The sequence below is a fragment of the Jatropha curcas genome, chromosome 7 (genome assembly GCF_041381405.1).
Source record: "Jatropha curcas cultivar XTBG-Jc1 chromosome 7, XTBG_Jcur_1.0, whole genome shotgun sequence".
NCBI classification, from domain to species: Eukaryota; Viridiplantae; Streptophyta; class Magnoliopsida; order Malpighiales; family Euphorbiaceae; genus Jatropha; species Jatropha curcas.
Genome location: NC_143157.1, coordinates 2,485,082 through 2,507,723, shown reverse-complemented (window position 1 = coordinate 2,507,723; position 22,642 = coordinate 2,485,082). Strand labels below are relative to the sequence as shown.

At 36.9% G+C, this 22,642-nt stretch overlaps 1 protein-coding gene across 1 annotated transcript; it reads right to left on the bottom strand.

Moving 5' to 3' along the window:
* Nucleotides 1–1,412: 1,412 nt before the first annotated feature.
* LOC149494565 (uncharacterized) lies at nt 1,413–7,974 on the bottom strand. The gene is made up of 11 exons (XM_089724035.1): nt 7,641–7,974; nt 6,647–7,598; nt 6,110–6,598; nt 5,589–6,049; nt 4,863–5,360; nt 4,063–4,349; nt 3,353–3,561; nt 3,099–3,289; nt 2,873–3,017; nt 2,097–2,419; nt 1,413–1,579 (listed from the first exon to the last, which is right to left on the bottom strand). The coding sequence occupies exons 1-11, from the start codon at nt 7,972–7,974 to the stop codon at nt 1,413–1,415; spliced, it is 4,056 nt and encodes a 1,351-aa protein (XP_089580161.1).
* Nucleotides 7,975–22,642: the final 14,668 nt, after the last annotated feature.

Here is a 22,642-nt window from a genome sequence, read left to right as displayed (position 1 = left end):
CCAAATAGCTTCGTGATACACCATCACTGCTTGGTGGGATTAAACGGCTTTGAGAAATCATCACCGGTTGTCCTGAAAATATTTTCAAGAGAAAAGAAAGAGCAATTTCTGTGTACAAACAGATCTCGCCTTTATTAAATGTTGGAGCGTCACATGCCCCCATGCATTAATAACCACAAACTTTGAAATTTGAAATTTTGCATCAAGGCAGAAGATTTTATTTTTGCCCCCAGTCTGGAAACCCGTCCCGGAACCAAAAATATTATCTTTTAAGCAAACCGTGAAAACTTTATTTTTTATCCATTGCAAAAATTTTTGAAATTTTAGCAAAAATTTTGTTAAATTTCCTAGTCCTAAATTTTCAGGTATACTCTTCCTGATGCGGTGCTTGAAAGAAAACTTACCTAAAGGTATTCTAGTAAATTGGTGATTTTGCCCCCAGTGTGGCGAGTAGATGAAATCATTGAAGTATACGAGCCGCACACCGACTCCAAATTGATTTTTTTTTTTTAGACTTTGCTTTATTCCTACATAAAGAAAACAAAACCACAGAAACAAAAAGGAGGCATCCCACCCACTTGCAAGAGTGGTCCACCTTGTTAATGCGGGCATAAATGCCCATCTACTTTATTCCAAAACGGACAAAAGACAATAAAATGAAAGCAAAGCAAAAGCATAGAAACAAAAAGGATTTACATTTTTGAAAAAGATGGGGTGACCATTTTATCACCTCCAACATTCAGAAAGAGATAAAATATGCAACTCCCTCATGTATGCATGAACCTATTTAAGGGCTAGGGATTTTATTCATGGTTTTTTCTTTATCGATCCTTCCAAGGAAACCACCGAGAAAATAGCATTTGACCTCCTGATCGCCGTTTAAAAGAATCCAACACTTAGTCAGGACCAACAGCCAAACATCTTCAAAACGAATGAGCAAATTCTGACCAAATAGGCAGGGAGGAAGGTCTTATAATCAACAATCATACCCCAGAAATAAAAAGGGAATAAAAATTTGAAAATCAAGCTCTTTACTGATCTTACTTCTTTCAACATCATACAGAAGTAAAGAGAAACTACTTTAATACAATAGTCGTTCATTCTAACTACTCATTCGCCTATTCTCCTTCTAGTAAGGTTGATGGCATTGAGCAACCAGTCGCAAGTATGTCACAAATGCATGACATAGATTTCGCATTTAAACTAAGCACCATGCGTTAATCTCAAAAATTTTTTATTTTTATTTTTATATATATATTTTTTAAAACTCTAACTTTTGCCTAGGCCGCCCTTTACGGGTTTTCAACCTAACGAGCTCATTTCTTACCTAGGTCGCCATTTCGGGTTTTCAACCTAGCCCTTTTTTTTTCTTTCTTTCTTTCTTTTTCTTTTTAATGATTGAAATCATCATCTCAGACATAGAACCTTTTCATATGGTCTTGATTAACTATCCGATTAAAAGGCTTCCCTTCCGTAGTGACCAATTCAGCGGCACCCTTAGCCAACAGCTTCTGAATTTTGAATGGTCCATGCCAGTTGGGTCTGAATTTCCCTCCAGGATGACTATGGGCTTCGTGGTCTAACAATTTGATCAACACTAAGTCTTAATTTTTCAAAGCCCTTTGATGTACCCGCTTATTGTAGAAACGAGCAATCCTTCTCTTTCTCATCTGATCCTGGAATCTGGCATTCAATCTTCTGCCATCTAAAAGAGCCAGATCTTCATATCTTTTCTTGACCCACTCTTCTTCGGTCAGACCAGCTTCCACAAAACCCTAAGAGACTTCTTCTCGAGCTCTACTGGTAACACTGCCTCCATTCCATAAACAAGCTCGAAAGGAGAAGCTCCATTCACTGATTTGGAGGTAGTTCAATGCCCCAGAGTGCGAAAGGAAGTTTCTCAGCCTAGCTTCTATACCTCTCGCACATTTTGGATAGAATTCTCTTAATCTCCTTGTTGGCGGCTTCCACTGCACCATTAGCTTGAGGTCAATAAGGAGAAGAATGGTGATGCTCAACCTTATATCTATATAACAACTGACTGACGTCTGCTTGGAAGTGAGAACCATTGTCTGTAACTATGTGATGAGGAACACCATAGCGACAGAAAATGTTCTGCTCAATAAACCTAGCCACTTGTTTGGCAGTCAAAGTTTTGTAGGACTGAGCTTCAATCCATCTGGAAAAATAGTCCACAACAACTAAGATATACTGATGACCATTTGATGCTGCCGGCGTGATCTTGCCAATAATGTCTATACCCCAGGCTGAAAAAGGCCAAGAAGGAGTTGTTGGATGGAGCTCAACAGCAGGCAAATGATTTTTGTTATCGTGGTACTGGCAGGCTTTGCAATGACGAACATAGCTGACACAGTCACCTTCCATCTGCACCCAGAAGTAGCCTCGCCTCATAATCTTTCTGGCCAAGCTCATGCCACTCAAATGAGTACCACAGACTCCCTCATGGATCTTCTTCATTATCTCTTCTCCTTCCTTCTTACCTACACATCTTAGCAGCATTCCATCCCAAGCTCTCCTATACAATTCACTATCGGCTAGGACATACTTCAAAGCCATTTTTCTTAGAATCGATCGATCTTCTTTTGTTGCATCCTCAGAAAAGGTTCCATCTTTCATATACTGCAAAATATCCATAAACCAAGGTTCTTCCTCTGACTCAACCTGATTCACAAAATGTTCTTCATAGCATGGGATATTTGCTGCGGTAACGATAAATGGCTTCTTTGGGACCTTACTCAAATCTTGCCATGCTGAGGCTAGGTTTGCCAAAGCATCCGGGATTCTATTATGAGTTCTCCCTATGTGAGTAAAAGTGATCTTGTCGAAGAGTGCTGCTTTCTTTAACAAGTACTCAACATAGGGCTTCAGCCTATCTTCCTCAACTTTCCATCTCTCATTGGCATGCTCAATAACCAACAATGAGTCTCCTATCATCTCAACCTCCTTAGCACCTGTCGCAAGAAGAGACTCGATTCTCATAATACATGCTTCATATTCTGCCATATTGTTGGTGACTGGGAACAACAACCTTTTGCACATTGTTGTCATCTCGCCATTGGGCGCTTCTATCATAATACCAGCTCCAGCTCCATTCCTATTAGCCGATCTGTCAAAGTATAGTTTCCAGACCCCTTTTTCAACACATAACAAATGTTCGTCTGGAAATTCTAATTCCCATGGTTCATCATCTGCGATGGGATTCTTAGCCAGGAATTCTGCAACAGCCCGACCTTTGGCCGTCTTCCTTGTGACAAACTCTGCATCTACACTGGACATTTGAATTAACCATTTGGACAACCGTCCTTCTAGAGTTGGTGTTTTCTGAAGATACTTCATAGGATCAATTTTAGAAACAAAGGTGACCCTGAAAGAATCGAAATAAGAGCTCAACTTCTTGATCGACCACACCACTGCCATACACGTCTTCTCTATCAAATTATACTTCTCCTCAATAGGCAGTAATTTCTTACTGATATAATAGATGGCCTCTTCTACTCCGGCAGCATCTGGCTGTGCCAACATAGCTCCAACTCCTGCATCCTCAACAGACAAGTACAGAATCAAAGGTTATCTCGGTCTAGGAGAACTTAACACTAGTGGATTCATCAAATACTCCTTGATATGATTAAAGGCATTCTGACAATCCTCGTTCCATCTGACTGGTTGGTTCTTCCTAAGCAGCTTGAAGATTGGAGCACATGTAATGGATAATCTAGAAATGAACCTGCTCATATACTGGATCTTCCCCAAGAAGCTTCTCACCTGACGCTCTGTTCTCGGCAGTTCCATGTCTTGAATGGCTTTTATTTTATTTGGGTCAATCTCAATCCCGTTAGGTCCCACAACAAAACCTAACAACTTCTCCTTCATTACTCCAAATATGCACTTTTTGGGATTGAGTCTTAAATTGTATTGTTTGACTTGCGCGAAGAACTTTTCCAACATCTCTGTATGTTCTTCTTGTGTTTTTGTCATGATCACCATATCATCCACATATACCTCCAATCCTTTATGGATCATATCATGAAATAAGGTTGTAACCATTCTCTGATACGTTGCTCCGGCATTCTTCAACCCAAACGGCATCACCCTATAACAGAAGGTCCCAAAATCGGTAGTGAAGGCGGTCTTGTGCTTGTCAACCAAAGCCATCAGGATTTGGTTGTACCCAGAGAATCCGTCCATAATGGAATATTGTCCCATTCCTGCAGCACTGTCGATTAGAACATTTATATGTGGAAGTGGGAAGTCATCTTTGGGCGAGGCTTTGTTTAAATCTCTGTAGTCGACATAGACTCTTAGTCTCCCATCCTTCTTAAGCACAGGGACTATGTTTACTAACCACTTAGGGTAATGCACTACCTCCAAGAAACCTGCATCTAGCTGCTTCTGAACCTTAGCCTTGATCTTGTCTTGCCACTCTGGTCTGACCCGTCTTCTTTTCTGCTTTACTGGCTTAATATTTGGATCGGTAGGGATGAAATGTTCTGCAATTGACCTGTCGATCCCCAGCATATCAGCATAACTCCAAGCAAAGACTTCTGAATTCCTCTTTAGACATTCTTGGAGATCCTTTCTGAGTTCAAGCTTAAAGTCTGATCCAATTTCGATTATTTTGGGATCTTCGGCGGTGCTTAGGTTAAATGCAAAATGATGCAATGCATTTATGTCAAATATGCATGTGGTATAATTAATGCCATGAACATAACAATCAGGAAAACAAGAAAACAAGTTATCAAAATTCACTTCCATTGATTGAAATAGTAAAGGGAATCCATCCAAATCGTTCTCACAATAACATTCAGAAAAACAAAAAACAGGATTAAAAGCTTGTTCAATACATTCATCACAACTGTCTTTAATGGCTTGCACCACTTCATTAGCACTAGGGGCATCCTCGATTTCTGGGGCAGCATTTTCTTTCATCTCTTTGTGCTTTGACATCTCCATCATCTTCCTCTCAGCTTCCTCTGCATCTTCTGCTGCTAGCAATGATTGGAGGATCCTCACCTTGGACTTCTGCTCTTGAATCACCTTTGAAGCTTCGTCCCCAATCCCGAGAAAGTCTTCAAACTCTGACATCTTCTGGGACCAATCTGAGCCACTTCCTGTTTGGACCATGCCAATCATAAATTGTGTTCCATCTACCAATTGCTCAAAAGAAGGCTCTGGAGACTTAATGAGCTGTTCCTTAAAATCTGTCATGAAAATCTCCAAACCTGGATACGTCTTTCCTCTGCTTTGAAACTCTCCAGAAGCCTCTGGGGTAAAGAAAATCCTATTCAATCCCGGCTCTTTTATCAAAGATTGAACTTCATGTTTCTCTTTCTTCCTACTTTCTGAGTACCCCAAACCGCATTGATTTTTCTGACCATGTGAAGATGGCACTGGTTCAAACCTTCCTTATAAATCGCGGCCTAGCCCCTTGCCGTACTTCCACTACATTTTCTTCATCATCTTTCGGGAGAAAGGGCTCATCCTATTAACTGCACTTCTTTCTTCGGTGATTATAACATCATCAATCACAGCCACCTAAAAACTAGATAAGGGCACAGCTGCCTCTAAACCTTCCGTAGCAGCCACATTTAGTTCTTCCTGCGCATTAATAGTTACCAGATCAGTGCCCCAAGGTATCTTGACTTTTCTGTGCAATGTGGATGGAATCGCTCCCAAAGGATGAAGCCATGGGCTTTCCAACAGCAAAGCATAATTGGCCAAGATGTCCAAGACTATTATTTCCACCCAACTCTCTACTATTCCTGTTGAAATCTTTGCTCTAAAGGTTCCCTTAGCGCTACGCATGGTGTTATCATAAGCTTTGACAACCATGGTAGATGGCTCGAGCTCCGACTCTTCAATCTTAAATTTGGATAACATTTTCAGCGGACAAATGCACAATGCTGACCCATTGTCAACCATCATATTACGGGTCTCTCTTCCATTAACACCAACCTGGATGTACAGAGATTTAAAGTGATTCCTACCTTCGGGAGGGAGATCGGAATCAAAGAAAGTTATCTCACCTATCCTGCGCTACAGCACATTAATCATATCCACACTCTAAATTCTTGCAGGAACTCTGACAAACATTATAGCCTCCAACAGAGCTTCTCTGTGTTCCTTCGAAGCTATCAATAAATCCCATAACGAGATATCAGCTTTAGTCCTCTGTAACTGACTCACCCCGCTCGGTACTCTATTCTGGCTATTTTCACCTATTTCAGTAGCCTTCTTTTGTGCTTTACCCGCTTCAGCTTCCTTTTTCTTCTCCTTGGGCTGCTCTTCACCCTTCTCTGATATCTTCTTTTCTGTCTCATCAATGATAATTCCTTTTCCTCTGACCAAGGAATTGTTGTCAGGATTATATACACGACCGCTCTGGGTCAAGCTTTGGACACCAACTTCGTTCACGTCCTCATCACTACTATAATACCATTGGTTCGCTTGATTAGCCAAACTATTCTGAATTGCTAGCCGAACTTGCTCATCCTCATTGTCTGGTACCTCGCCAATCTTGACTGTGATACTCTTTTCTATTTCAACTTTCACCGGCTTCCTTTCCACCTCTTCTTCACTGCTGCAGTCATCCTAGATATTCAACATGGCGCACATCCTCTCTTCCAACTCTGCTTCTGCCAATAACAGCTCTTTAGGCAAACGACTTCCAATTGCATTAAATGATCCACCTGTTGGAGACTTATGAGATGGATAGTTATACTGGTACTGCGGTAAAGGATTATTCCTTGTGCTCGGCTTACTACACTCAGAAGGCTTAATGATCTTTCCACTATCTATCAAATCTTGTATAGCATACCTGAGCTGGAAGCAATTATCAGTAGAATGACTTTTGCATTGATGATACTCATAGTCTTGATCAACAAATCTACCCCGAATATGTTTAAACGGATTAATTGGTAGCTTTGACAACACACCATTCTTGATGCAGGATCTCATAACCGTGCTTAAAGGTCTACATAAATCAGTGAATTCCCTTCTCATCTTCTCATTAACAGCTCCAACTGTATTGCTACTCCACGACTGGTTTGTAGCAGCATTACCAGCACTTCTATTCTGATCACCGTAGGAAGACCGGTAATTACCAAACCCCCGGCTTTTCTTTTTCTCCTCATTGTACAACTCTTCAATGTTTAATCCAGCCCTTTGCACTAGAGAAAAGTCGATGAGAGGTTGAGCCAACATCCTCTCCTTAAAGTAAGGTAATAGGCTTCGACTAAAAATCCTGATCAGCTCTTGATCCTTTGGCCTTGTCTGGACCATAAACATCTTTGTTCTCCATCTTCTGTAATAATTGGAGAAGCTTTCATCCTTCCCTTGCTTCAAACTTTCCAAATCGCGGAGACTAAACTCATCGCTTTCATCTGTTTTAAAATGTTTGAGAAAAGCGGTCTGAAGCTTGATCCAATCTCTCTGTATCTCTTCATCCAAACTGTCATACCATTTCCTATAGCTCTTGTGCAACGTCTGAGAAAATGCCTGTAACACATCCTCTTCATCATACCTGTTCATCTGGGCAACACGAATGAACTCAGAAAAATGGGACCTCGGGTCATTGTCTCCTTCAAATAAGGTATGTTTGAAGGTCTTGGAAGAAGTAGAACTTGTGGGCTTCAAGACATATTCGGCCATATAGAAATTGGTGACTGGATCCTTTTCTTTTGAAACAGACATCTTCTCCACCTTATCCTTCAATTCTGCTAGCTGCTTAATCAGATCATTCTCAGCCGGACTGACATTATCAGCTGATGCTTGGTTACCCAAAGTGGGTTCTGGAGCCTCCCTTTCTACAACTAGAGGGGAAGAAGGTTGATTACTTGAAGAAGGGGGAACCTGATTCTGTGCCCTCTCTTGAGCCAAAGCCGTGGCTATTATATCAGATATAGCCCTTAACTGGGCCGGAGAAAAACCAGTCTCATTCACACTGTTGTCAGCCATCTCAACTACAACCGGATCTAAATCAGAAACCGAATCAGACGAACTTGAACTGACCACAGAACTAACCGGAGCACGCTCGGGGATTAGGGACACTCTTGACCAGACGTTGACCAGGCTGTCGGCGCCAAACTCTCAAAGTGATTTCCTAGGACGGATCAATCTTGGCTAACAGATAAAAGGACCTGAGTTAAAGGAGGTTATGCATGTATGCATGAAGAATAGAGGCACACAGGATGAGGAATGCAAATCTAATGTGCTAATAACCAGTATGGAAATAAGATCTCGTTTTCGACGACTGGACCTAAAATTCGGCATGAATAACATAGTAATAATTTACTTTGTACTCAAATATTTCCGGCATTACCTGTCGTCGACCGTTCCTTTTGGATTTTATAGTCGGCTATTTTCTCTCGAGTCCCTAATTTTTGCCTTGGAATGAAAGAATTTCCAAGCGGGATATTTCTTATTATTTTTGTTTTTATGTCCTTACTTTTTGCCTTGGAACAGATGGTCCTAAGCAGGATCTTATTTTGATTAATTACAAATTTTTTTTTCTAATCTCACGTTTACTTTCAAATAATGCGAGAAATGTGAAAATTCAAAGGAATCGCAACCCCCTTATAACTCCCTTTTCTTTTGGGTATCAATTCACTATAAACGATTGCATTATGTTATTCAAGACGAATTAGAGGTCCACTCTCAAAATCAAGATCAAATGTCCATACCGAAAATTAGCTCTTATTAATGCATGGCTGAAACGAAAAATATCACATGATGCATGAATGTCACAGCACATGAACAGTTTATAACACGCAGGGAATGGGAGTTAGGAAATGCATGCCTTCCAACCTTATCTCTCCCACACACGAGTTTCGTTGGTAAAAATTCCGACATCTATTTCCTAGGATTTGGTCTAATCTCGACAACCAGCAGGGGGCTTTGAGATTGGCGATATAAACTCTTGGAATGAATGTAACAGAACAACAACAAACAGACCTAGGTTTTCCTTATGGGGAAGTGACTAGGGCTTTCAACTACATGCATGGGCTTTGGTCCATTGGGCTTACAAGGTTTGGGTTCCGCAAACAGGATTCAGGCTTTCACGTGGGCTTACTCCTTTTGATGCATCTTTTAAGGTACTAGGCTTGCGGTTGGTAAAATTGCTAATTCTCGGGTGGATGTGCCTAAAACGCAAGGTTTAGGCTGGATCCACCTCCGAAGTTAACAACGATACCGTGGGATAATTTGGGTAGAAAGTGGTGAGAAGAAAGAAATGCAGTATGGATGCAAGAATTTAGAAAAATAAAGGAAAGCAAATAAACAAACAAGGACGATTAAAGAATTTTCCGACGGCTTTCTAACCAAATTTATTTCCAATTTTAGAAAACGTAGATTTTTAGAGTTAATTTCTAATTGCAACCGACTAGTTATCAAAATAACCGGGGATTAGCGGGTGCAGTCCCCAGCGGAGTCGCCAATCTGTTTTCGTACCGGCCCCGTGCGACCCGAAAACATCACTTTAGTTTTGATTTTTTATGGAAAGTGATTTTATTATGAAAAAGTGGTGACAAAACATTTTATTGGATACGATGCAGATAAATCGGTTTTATAAAACATTTTGAGTCGCCACCCATTATTTCGGCAATGGAACCATTTCCAATTTTATAAAAAGTGACTCCATTTTAAACCCAATTTTATTTAAAGCCAAATTATTAAAAAAACTGGTCAGGCGCACCAATGCGATTTTTGGGTAAGGGAATTGAGTACGTCGGCCCGTTGGAAGCCGACGCCCGGAAAAACCGGCATCTTTTAATCTACGATCTCTAATTTATTTTTAGTTAGAAAAACCAAATTATTAATTTACTTAAACCCAACCCAAATGAATCGGACCGAGTTCTTATATGGAAAATTAATTAATCGTCCCAATCAAATCCAATTAGTGCATTTAAAATCATTCAAACCATTCAAACCAAAGTAATTGAACCAAATAAATAAAAGACCCGCTCTTGCCTTATGGTTCAAGGTGGGCTACAAACTGAACCTAAAAACACATTCTAGCTAATTTGGAATCAAACCCAAAAACCCACAAACCAAAATCATGCATAATTACATTTTAGTATTCTAAACCTAATTGAATTGCAATCTGTTCATAATTGGTCATCTTCGGATTTATTGGAGAAATTAAAATTTATTTTGTACAAAATTTATTATTTTTTTTTTAAAAAAAAAAACAAAAATCATTTCTGGAATCCTCGAACAGTAGCGTCACACAGCTGTTTTTTGGAAGAACAGTCGCATGACGGATCCAATAGTCACGTGATGGAACTACTAAAAATAGAACAGCTGCGTCACGCAGCTAGTAGTTCCGTGACCTAACTGTTCATAATCTGGAAAACAGAATACTGGGCACGAAAATAAAATTTTGGAGATGAACAGTTCCGTCACGCATTTTCCATGTCCGTTACGGATCAGTAGCTGCGTGACGCAACTGATCTAGGTAAAGAAATAACATTTTGGACATGAACAGCTTTGTCACACATCTGCCAGATCCGTTACGAATCCACTGGCTGCGTGATGCGGCTGCTCTGGTATGAGCTCTGTTTTAAATGATTTGTTTAGATCATTCTTTTATTTAAATATGCTTTAAAAGGATCGAAAATGACCACAGATGAACAAAATACAGTTTAACTAAGATTAAACTACTAAAACAATAACAAAATAAATAATAATAAATAAAAATACAAAAAGTGTAAAGAAATTACCTAATCCTCAGATTGAGGATTGTGAATGGCTTAAATGCCTTAACGAATGATGGTTAAGGCGCTCCAGAAGCTTTGTCAACAAGGATTTAAACAATCACTCCTTTTTCTCTCTTGATTTTTCTCTTTTTATGATTTTTGTTTTCACCCTAATTGATATCTAATGGCTATTTTTCTTCAAAGGAACTCAAAAGAGTCTCTGGAGAAAAACCTAGCCGAAAATGTGTTTTTTTAGACGCCCTCCAAACTTTTTTTTTTGCCACTGAGAAAAAGATGAATTTATAGAAGTTAGGCAACAGAGCGTAGCTGCGTCACGCATCTCTCGAATGCGTGACGAACCCGCTAGCTGCGTGATGCAGCTGTCTTTCTGGACCACAGCCAAGTGTGGCATGTCGTCATATTGGTGATGTCATACAAATCGGAGCTGCGTGATGCAGCTGACAGTGCCGTCACGCAACTGATAGCTGCGTGACGCAACTCTGATGCACCCAGACACTTAAAATCGATTTAATTTAAATCCTTGGATTAAAAGACTTCTAGATAGCATTAACCTTTCATTCTGTATCCTCGTATCCTCATCGGATCAGGCAGGGGCATAAAGACACGCGTCAAAATCACTGACAGGGGAATCCATTATTTCAAACTAAAGTATGCAGGAGCCACGTACCAAAGGTTGGTTAATAGCATATTTTAAGACCAAATTGGGCGAACCATGGAAGTATATGTAGAGACATGATAATAAAGAGTATCCGAGCTGCTGACCATCTTAGAGACCTACAGGAAGTGTTTGAAATCTTGATCAAGTTTAACATGAAGGTCAACAAAGACAAATGCATATTCAAAGTTAAGGCAGGGAAGTTCCTAGGTTTCATGATATCATAAAGGGGGATTAAGGTGAACCCTGAAAAGATCAAGGCAATTCTGGAGATACAAGCACCCACTGGCATCCATGAAGTCCAACAGTTGAATGGTCGAATTACAGCCTTAGGGCGATTTATTTCCTACTCAGCCAATAGGTTTATGCCATTCTACCAAACCCTAAAATGATTGAAGGGTTTCTAGTGGGATGACAAACACCAACTCGCTTTTGAAAAGATTAAGGATTTTTTGTCTTCCGCTCCTCTTTTAAGTAGACCAAAAATGATGAACCCTATACTTGTATTTAGCTACTACTGAAAATTTTTTGGCTTTGATATTGATTAGAGAGGAAGAGGGTGAATGGTACCTCGTTTATTACATTAGCAAAGTCCTTAAGGGCTCTGAGCTGCGGTATCCAAATATCGAAAAGCTAGCATTCGCCATCCTGACTCCGGCGAACTGGTTGCGCTGCTACTTCTGATCTCAAACTATAATTGTCGAAACTAACCACCCCCTCAAAAAGATCTTACACCGAGCTGAAACTTTTAGCAGATTGGTGGAATGGTCAATCAGGTTAGGAGAATTTGATATCAGGTACGCTCCTCATATCGCAATGAACGAGCAGGTACTTGCGGACTTTATGGTCGAGTTTTCTAGAGAAGATGAGAAGGGCGAGCATGAAGTCGAACTATCGAGCCCTAATTATAGTACTTTGCAGTTGCATATAGATGGGGCCTTAGGGAGCTTGGGGGCAGCATCAGGGGTAATCTTACAAGGGCCAGGGAAGATAAAGATACAGTAGGTCATGCACCTGAACTTTTCGACAACTAATAATGGTGCCGAATATGAAGGTTTAGTATAGGGCTTAAGTTGGCCCTCGAGGTACGCACTTTAGTTCTCCATATTTTCCTAGACTCACAACTGTTAGTCAAACAAATTACAGGTACATTCACCACAAAGGTGCCGAACCTAATCCAGTACCATTCTCTAGCCTTGTGTCTTTTACACAAATTAGAGGAAGAGGGCTGTATTGGGAAGATGACACGAATAGAATGGGCGAGCAATAAGGAAGCAGATGTCGTAGCCAAAGCTGTAGCTCGAGAAGATGATTTGCTAAGAGAAGTGATTATTGAACACCAAACTTGACTAAGCTATGAGACGAGAGAAGTCCTAGTATCCCAACATAACAGCAATCAATCATTAATTTCTTATAGAATGATGTTAGACGAAGTGATAAATAAGAGGCGATCAAACTTTGTAGGAAAGCGGCGAACTATGCAATGGAAAATAGAGAGCTTTACAAGAGATATAAAATAACACCCTTGGGCGAAGTGTGTAACTGAAGAAATGACAATTATATTATAAGGGAGATCTATGAGGGTGTTTGTGGGGCATATGAGGGCTCGGATGCTATACTTAGAAAGATTCAGCTATTGGGATACTTTTGTCCAACAATGAAGAAAGATGTTCGCCAACATGTTTGCCATTGTAATGCTTGCCAAAAGTATGACCGGGTTCCTAGAAAACCATCCTTAGAACTATAACCTTTAAGTTCGACCTGGCCTTTTGCTCAATAAGGAATAGACATTCTAAGGTCGTTTCCTGCAACAATCGGGCAAAGGCAGTTTATGGTAGTCTCCATTGATCACTTCTCTAAATGGGTATAAGCCGAAGCCCTAAGCACCATTACTCTAGCTCGGGTTATCAATTTTTTCAAGAACAATGTGATATTCAGGTATGTCGTGCTCCACAAGATTGTTACTACAATGGATAGCAATTTGATTCAGGAGCCTTCAGAAATTTTGTGAAGAATGGCATATCAAACTCCACTTTACATCAGTAGCTCACCTGCAAACCAATAGCCTTACCAAAGTCACCAATGGAACTATCATGCAAGGCTTAAAGAAGAGGTTGGATGGAGAAAAGGCTAATTGGGCGGATAAACTAGACAGTGTACTGTGGGTTTATTGAACTACCCCTCGGCAAGTAACAGGGCAAACCCCCTTCTCCTTATTGTACGGGACGAAAGTGGTAGTGCTAGTAGAAATAGGCATACCCAACAAATGAACAAGAGTGTATGAAGAGCTCGATAGCAATGAAAGCCTAAAGATCAACTTAGACTTAGTAGAGGAACTTAAAGATGACGCGCAGTCTGAGTTGAAGCATATAAGCAGAGGGTGAGGAGATACTTCAATAGGCAAGTTCAAAACATGCAATTTAGAGGAGACAGAGTATGACATAAGGCAGAAATCACCAAAGGTTCGGCAAGTGTAGGTAAATTAGGGCAGGACAGAGTATAAAGTCTCGAAGCAGTTGGGCTTGATCACATACAAGCTGAGGAAGATTGAAGGAGCCGAGCTACCTCGGATATGAAATGCTAATAATCTAAAAAAGGCATATTGTACCTCCACTTAGTAATATGTAAAGTAGTTTTATACTTGAATAATAATAAGGCCTCAGGTTTTTCACTTAATGTATCATGCCCCCCAAAATATATAAGGAGCATGATACATTGAATTTTTCCTGAAGAATCTTACTTTAAATATTCTTACGTTTGGCTTGAAAAATACCTAGCTCGCCCAAGTGACCTAACGGTCCAATTTCATTAAGCCCAAAGCTCGGACATACTTAGCTCGCTAAGTGATCTATGCGGTCCAATTTCATTAGGTCCATAGCTCAGACATACTTAGCTTGCTAAGTGACCTAAGCGGTCCAATTTCATTAAGTCCATAGCCGGACATACTTAGCTCGACAAGTGACCTAAGCGGCCCAATTTCACTAAGTCCATAGCTCAGACATACCTAACGCGCCTAATGACCTAAGTAGTCATATTCGTTAAGTGCATAGCTTGGACATACACAGTTCATTTATGTAAAAGCTAAGTATAAATATTGATATGATAAAGAAGAACACTCATTTAACAAAACACTTAGAAGAATAGCACAACATATAAAAACAACCTCTTTGCTTCTCCATTAAATCAAAAAATGTTACAAAGGTTAAGGCAAAAGATCCTACTACAAGCTAAGTACAAATATATAACCTAGGCTACATCATCATCACGCCCCTCAGAGGAGATGGCATGGACATCTGCATCCCCTTTCGACCGAGGAGACAAACTCTCCTTACTTGGATCATCATCGCCCTCGGCCTCCTCGCCACCCTTATCTTCTTCATTAGCCTCGTTGGGATAAATGTCATCCACCCAACTCCAATCTACCTTAGGCCACCTCGCCTTTAGATTTGACAAAATGTTCACCCTCAAGCTTAAGCACGCCCTGGCTAAGTTATCCTCCTCAACCCCTTCCTAATCCCTATACCTTTGCAGCTCCTTCTCCATCTCCTTAGCCTTGTTCTCGAAATCGCTGACCTTGCTCTCCAGGTCCTTATTCTTGTTAATCAACTCCCAATTCTCCTCTCTCAATTTTTCTATATCAGCATCTCGAGCTACAATCTATGCCTTATGTTGAGCCTCCTATTCCCTCATAGTGATCTCAACATCCTTCAAGGCGTCCTCTATCTGATTCTTCTTTACTTCCATCTCGGTATAACCTAATTTTAACTTGGTTATCTAAGCAAATTGCATGCTATTAGCATTGATGGCCTGAAATAAGCACTGGTTCAACAAGTCATTGGTCACCATATCGTCCAGGTGCTCGTAGTAATGAACTTGATTGGAAAGAGCCAATTCTGAGACATTTCTTGGCTAGGCCCATCTTCTTGAAGACTGCAACTCGCCCCATACTTATGTATAAAATAGCTATGGATGTCCAGAGGCCTTGAAGGAATATGGGGAGGCATTGGAGGAGGCGTAAGAATGGGTATCTCCATTTGTCTTTTTCAGGGTGGCTCGATCGATGGGTTTGAAGGAGGCAACTCGGATTGTGCAACCTCGGTAGTTTGATCAACACTAGCTAAAGGAGTGTCTAGTACCATCAAAGGCACCTCTTTTCCCAAACTCTCCGCAGCAGCTTTTTTCTTTTTCATCGCTTCGGCAACTTTGGCAAGCTTGGAGCTCTTCGATTTTTTCGAGGCCATCTCTGCAATAAAAAAGAATAAAAAGAAAAAATAAAATTAAAGAGTGTTAGTACAAGGGCGATACTTAAAATAAATAGAAGCAGTATATACTAGAAACGAAAGACTGGGGGCCTATGGGTCTACTATAAGGGTGAACTTGATAGCCCTCAGCAATAATTTGCTTCAAATTCACCGTTCTCAATCCTCTAGACTTTATCAACTCTACACATCAAATCATCATAGGTAGGCGAAGAGGAGTGCCGCTTTGCGAGTTCGCCAGACCACTAGGTAGGAACAATGAACCCTCCAGCTCGGTGAATAACTAAAAACTTATGCTTCCAATTCTTTAAAGACAATATCTTTGAAGACTTATAAAAAAGGTTGCAATCTTTTCTAGCTTGGAGGAAGCAATGATCCCCAGTCGGCTGATGTTGCACTCGATAAAGTATATCCGTAACCCGAGCCATTAATGTAGTGCCATTTTTACGCATTAGCTCAGCAATCCCACATAATAACCTCAGGCTGTTGGGATGTAATTGACTGATAGTAATCCCATGCTCGTTGAAAAATGACCTTAGGGGCTCAAAGAGAGGAAACTGAACCCTAGAGCGAAGATCCTCTTCGTACAGTATCATAAACTCTTCATCATCCAAAGGGGTGTTGGCTCGCACATCTAGCCCAGGGCGAGTCAGTTTGTACTATGGACTGAGGTCGTACTTTGTAGAAATGGCAAGGAGCTCACCCTTACTAATGTCTGAAGGCACATTAGATACTCTGATGTTCTCCGTCCTATCCCTTGCTTCGCCCCCTCAATCTTGTTGGCCTCAATGATCTCGTCCTCAGAAAGCTTAGCTAGAGTAGGCATCTCCTCATCACTAGGTGAACCCATAGCACCCCCGAAAAACAGGTAAAAAGAAAGACAAAAAGAAAGAAACCTACTCTGGAGAAAACTTTAGAGAGAGAGAGAGACTGAGAAAAGCAATTTAGAGAGAGAAGCTTTGAAGATAGAAAACGAAGTTGTGGAAGCAAATGAAAGCAAAATGACCTCTATATATAGGAAGGGGCGAGATACCGAAAGGTCACACCCCTCAAATGCCTCTTAAATATCCCTCGACTAACGAATCGACTCCTTATTCCTCGCATCAAAAGAGTTGTCTTTTTTTGACATAAATGGTACACATAAAATAATGTAAATACAATAAAAATGATAAGAAAAATACACTTACTTAGAACCCCTTTCTTTTGGACATAAATGACCAAAAAACTAGTGGAGACTAATGTTAATATATAATAATAAAATATGTTAAAATAATAATATTAGACTTCTAAATAAACTTAAATTAATAAGTAATACAAGAGTCATAATCCTTATTTTAACACAATGACCCCAGATCCAATATATATACTCCAAATTTACCCCAAGAACGAGTTAATTCACAATTTACTCAATCCACAATTTCTGAGAGCTTAACAATTATTTTTAGGTTTTTAATATAAAGTAGTTAAGTACTTTTGCAATAAAATTATAAATATAATTGATTTAATATTGTATTCAATCAAAACCTCTACAATAGGATTTTCATTCTTAATTAAGATTGGATATAATTTTTCAGTATGATTTCTAATATATATTTGATTTAATGTTAACAAAACATATATATATATATATATATATATATAGAGAGAGAGAGAGAGAGAGAGAGAAAGAGAGAGAGAGAGAGAGAGAGAGAGAGAGAGAGTTTATTTAATTAATTTAGTATTATTAGGAATCTTATATATTTGATTAGTTTATTACATTTTGTAATACTTTAAATATTATTTAATATTAACTAACATTTTGCATGTATTTATTGTCAAGCGAATACAAATTTCAATTAACTAATACAAACTATATTTACAAAAGTAAATGTTGTTTATTTCCTACTTTTTTCGAATTAATAAATTTATTTATTCAAAATTAAATTATCTTTATTTTTTCAACCAATAAAATTAAAATTCTTAAAATTTTATATTCTTACCATATATACCTTATATAATATAATTTATTATTTTATCCAATAGAATTTATATTTAAATAAGAAATTCATATCTTTAATGATTAAATTAACTTTATTTTTCAACCAATAAAATTAAAATTCTTAAAGTTTTATATTCTTACCATATATATCTTATATAATATATAATTTATTATTTTATTCAATAGAATTTATATTTAAATAGGAATTAAAATCCTTAATAATTAAATTAGCTTTATTTTTCGACCAATAAAATTAAAATCCTTAATAATTTTTTTTTAGAATTAGATTAAACTTCCTATAGTTGCTAGAACATACTTAATAAATATAAATAAAAATTATTCTATTAATTTATAAATAAAGAAAGTTAAGATTATACTTACTGCATGAAGAAGAAATGATTGCAAATTCAATAATTTCAAATTAGTAAAGTTTGATATAATAATTTTTGATAATCAAAAGCAACAAATTCGTGATAGTCAAAGGTAACAAATTCTTGATAATCAAAACTCAAAAACAATTAAAATCAAATGGATATATAGTGATATGATAGGACAAAATCCTAATTAGAATAGTATTAAAGGGCAAATTTCTAATTAGAGTGGGATTAAATTTATAATATTAAAATAATAAAAATAATAAATTGAAATCATAATTAGAGTATGATTAAAGTCAAATTTTTAATTAGAATGAAATTAAATTTATAATATTAATAAAAAAGAGCCAACAACAAGATATTAAATCGTAGTGTTTTTATATGTATAGAAATTTCAAAAGTTTCCTAATTAGAATAGGACTAAATTATTTTTAACGATATTTTTAATTAATCAACTAATAAAATACCAATAAAATTAAGAATTTTATATTTAAAATAAGACTAAATTATTCTTCAATAAAACAATAACATCAAAAGTCTGTATGAATATTTTAGGAACTGAATGTTCCCCTCGTTCGCACTTATATATATATATATATATATATATATATATATATATATATTTACTTCGTTAAAATTTATTCCTTTCATAAGATTCAGATCTGTTAAACGGTCCTATAAGCTTTTGTTGGTATCAGAGCCTGAACATTTAATACTGTTAGTAAATCTATTATGATAGAGGAAGCCGACTGAAATACCGTGGAAAAGTTTGGGTATGCCTACTGAACCCGTTGTAAGTCCCTTTTTGAGTTGATTGTTGGGCAGTGAAGGGTATAACCAGGCGATGATCCCTAACTTGTTGGTATTAGAACATGGATCCTTTATTATGTAGATCTGCTAATAGTCTTAAATGGAATGATTTTGAATCTTCAAAAATTCAAAGGATTATTAATAGAAATGAATTAATTTCTAAGGATGATTATAAAGCTATTGATGAAAAGATGATTTCTACAGTAATTGTTCTTGATAAAAATGGTTTTAAGATCTCTACAGTAAATGTTTCTACAGTTGCTAAAAACCTCAATATTTTAACTAAAAAAGATATTGAAAAAGATTTATTAAATGAAATATCTAAAATAAAAAAACTTAATTAAAATGAAGCAGATTCTCAAAACTTATCCTTTTGAAGAATTAAAATCTGAATATTTAGACTATAAACTAAATCGGCAAAATGAAATACAATTCTTTGATTGGTATAACTTAATTAAAGAAAATCAATCTGATAAAGGTGTAAATCCAGTAACATGTCTAGAATCACAATTAATTTGTAAAAATGATCACACACAAACATCTACATCTCCTAAAAAACATAAGGAAAAATCAATTAAAAAATCGTATAAAGATTTAAATTGTTATACTTGTGGAAAACACGGTCATACAGCTAAAGTTTGTAAATGCAATAAAAAATCGAAGAAAATTTCGTATAAAAAATCAAAAATCATCACTTGTTATCATTGTGGTAAAATAGGACACACATCTAAATTTTGTAAAATTTTAATTAAACAAAATAAATTAAGTACTACAGATTTAATTAATGAAAAACCAATTGTAAATAAAAGTGTTAAAGGTAAAGAAACAATAAAAAGTCATCAACTTTCTCAGTCTAGTAAATTTGAATTTGTAAACCAATTAAAACATCAATTAAATAAGCTTGACATACATTCAACAACTACCCAACTAGTAGCTCCTGACACCCCTCAGGCTTCTCCAACTATAAACATTATAGAAGAACATTCTGATTTTGAGTCTGGATCACAAGACGAAAACTCAGAAGATATAAAACAATTTGACATAAATCCAATAAATCATCATAGGGAAATAATAAATAGAGCACCTGATTTAGGTATAATTAATAAACCGAACACTATCAGTCAATTTAAATATAATGCTTCAACAATCTATGAATGGAACATAGATGGTTTAAGTGAATATAATATATTAAGTCTTTTGCAACAAATGACAATGGCTGCAAATGCTTATAAAACTCAGTCAATTATATCTGATAAAACTATAGCAGAAATCTTAATTGCTGGCTTTACCGGCCAACTTAAAGGATGGTGGGATTATCATCTCACTGAAAAACAACATGAAGACATTCTAAATTCAATTAAAATTGATGAAGATGAGCAACCTATATATGATGAAAATGGTGATGTAATACAAGATGCAGTGTCATCTTTAATTCTTACTATTTCATTACATTTTATAGGAGATCCATCTCACATAAAAGATAAAAATGCGGAATTACTAAGTAATCTTAAATGTAGAACATTAGGTGATTTTCAAAAATATAAAACCATCTTTCTCACCCGATTAATGTTAAGGGAAGATTCAAGTCAAGATTTTTGGAAAGAAAAATTCTTGGCGGGATTACCTTATTTTTTGGGAGAAAAAGTTAGGAATTTTATTAAACAGCAACATGGTAATCCTATACCTTATAGGAAATTAACATATGGTCAATTAATTAGTATAATTTATAAAGAAGGTCTACAAATCTGTCATGATTTGAAACTTCAAAGAAATTTAAAATATGAAATGCGTAAAACTGAAAGAGAATTAGGATCTTATTGTAAACAATTTGATTATGACATAACATCTCCTCCAAGATGTGATGGCCAGTGTTCTAGATCACATAAACCTAATAAAAATTCTAAACGACATTATAAAGATAAATCTTATCAAAATGACAAATTTGATTCTAATAAAAGAAAATATCATAAAACTTCTTATAACGATTTGACATGTTATACATGTGGTAAGAAGGGACATACGTCTAACTTTTGTAAATTCAATCAAAAATTAAATGCATTAAATTTGGAAAAAGAAGTTTTGAATAAAATCTATAAACTGTATATTGATTCAGATAATTCAGAATCTGAATTTAGAAAAAGTAAAAATCAAATTGATGAATTAGATTCAACAACCAGTTCATCCGAATAAAATATTTTTGTATTATACAGTATCTTTGTATTTCTAGTAAAATTCCGTAGTATATACTTGTTTGATAAACAGTACTTATTTTTAAAGTACGATCTAAACAGTAACTGTTTTTGTAAACAGTATTGATATATAGGCTGGAAACCCAGAAGTGCGGGCTACTGGTCCAAAGGACTATTTAATTAGTCGTCCTCTTGGTATAACAACGCCACGTATCATACTTAAAATCATTTTCATAATTTAAATTCATATTTTTTAATTTACTATATATCTCTATCTATAACTACTTTCCTATATTTTGCTCTTGCCTACTTTAAATCTTCCTTGCAGCCTTACAAGAACAATGGAGAGAAGGAAAGCTACTGGGAGTAAACACTCACCCATTAAAGCTCTTTCAGAGCAAATTGAGGTTATTACTAAATCCCTTACCACTAAAATATCCCTCTCTAGCGATATTAAACAATGGATTGATACTTATCCTCAATCCACTAAAATCCTTCTAAAGATATTATATGATATAGTATCTTCTTCAGCGGAAGATACGCAGGTATGACTTCTAAACTTAAATGCGATCGTATCCGCTTATGATACGGCTACTCTGTCTCAAACGGTAGACAGTAAAGAGCTATCAAATCCGTTAATGGCTGTGGATTTGCCAAAAATCCAATTCAATTTAACTAGTAAAATACTGTAATGGTTTTCAACCCATTTGTATCCTTATGGTTAAAGGATGATCCACCAGTATCATTCCTTGACCCATTGTAAAGGTCATTATAAAACCCATCCTCGAAGAATAGGGCTGGCCATTCTTTTCGCCCTGGGTATATTATAGGTATATTAGTCAAGCCCAATAAAATAGGCCCAAATGGTCTCAATAATATTTGGCATAAAAAGATAAAATTATATTATCATCATCACCTTCACATGGTGATAGTGCAATTCATGATGATATTCCATTATTACAGTCAAAAGATAAAAGAAAAATGAAAAGAAAAGAAAAGTGATAATAAAAAGAAAAGTAAAAAGAAGGACAGCTCATTGTCCTCATCTTCTTGTAAAAGGCAGAAGGAACCTAATTCCTTCAACTCATTATTTTTGTAAAAACGACAACGCATCATCAAACTGATCATATGGCAGACCAAAGACTATTTATACACAGTAAAGGTCAACCACTATTCAGCACAGGAAAGGCCAAGCTACTATTCCAACAGTAGAAGCCAGGTTACTATTATCAACAGTAAAAGTAAAGATTCTGTGGCAGACAACCCACTGTTCATCCACAGTAAAAGTCAAGATTCGGTGGCAGACAAGTCACTATTCGTCCACAGTAAAAAGTAAAGATTCTGTGGCAGACAAGTCACTGTTCATCAACAGTAAAAAGCACACAGTAAGATTCCTAAATTTTATATATAAAGAGAGCCTCTCCTCTTTGTGAAGGCATTGTCCAATTATAGGCAATCCTAAGCCTAAAAGCTTAGTTAGTAAATCTCTCTCCTCTCTTTCCAACATCCACTGTAAGGATTCAAGGTTAGAGATTCTTTAAACTTTGTAAGTCTAATCTTTTAAATTTTGTATATGTCTTTCAATTTTGTAAATCAAATTTAATTTTTGTAATTAAATAAAGTTTTATATTTTCAATATAAATT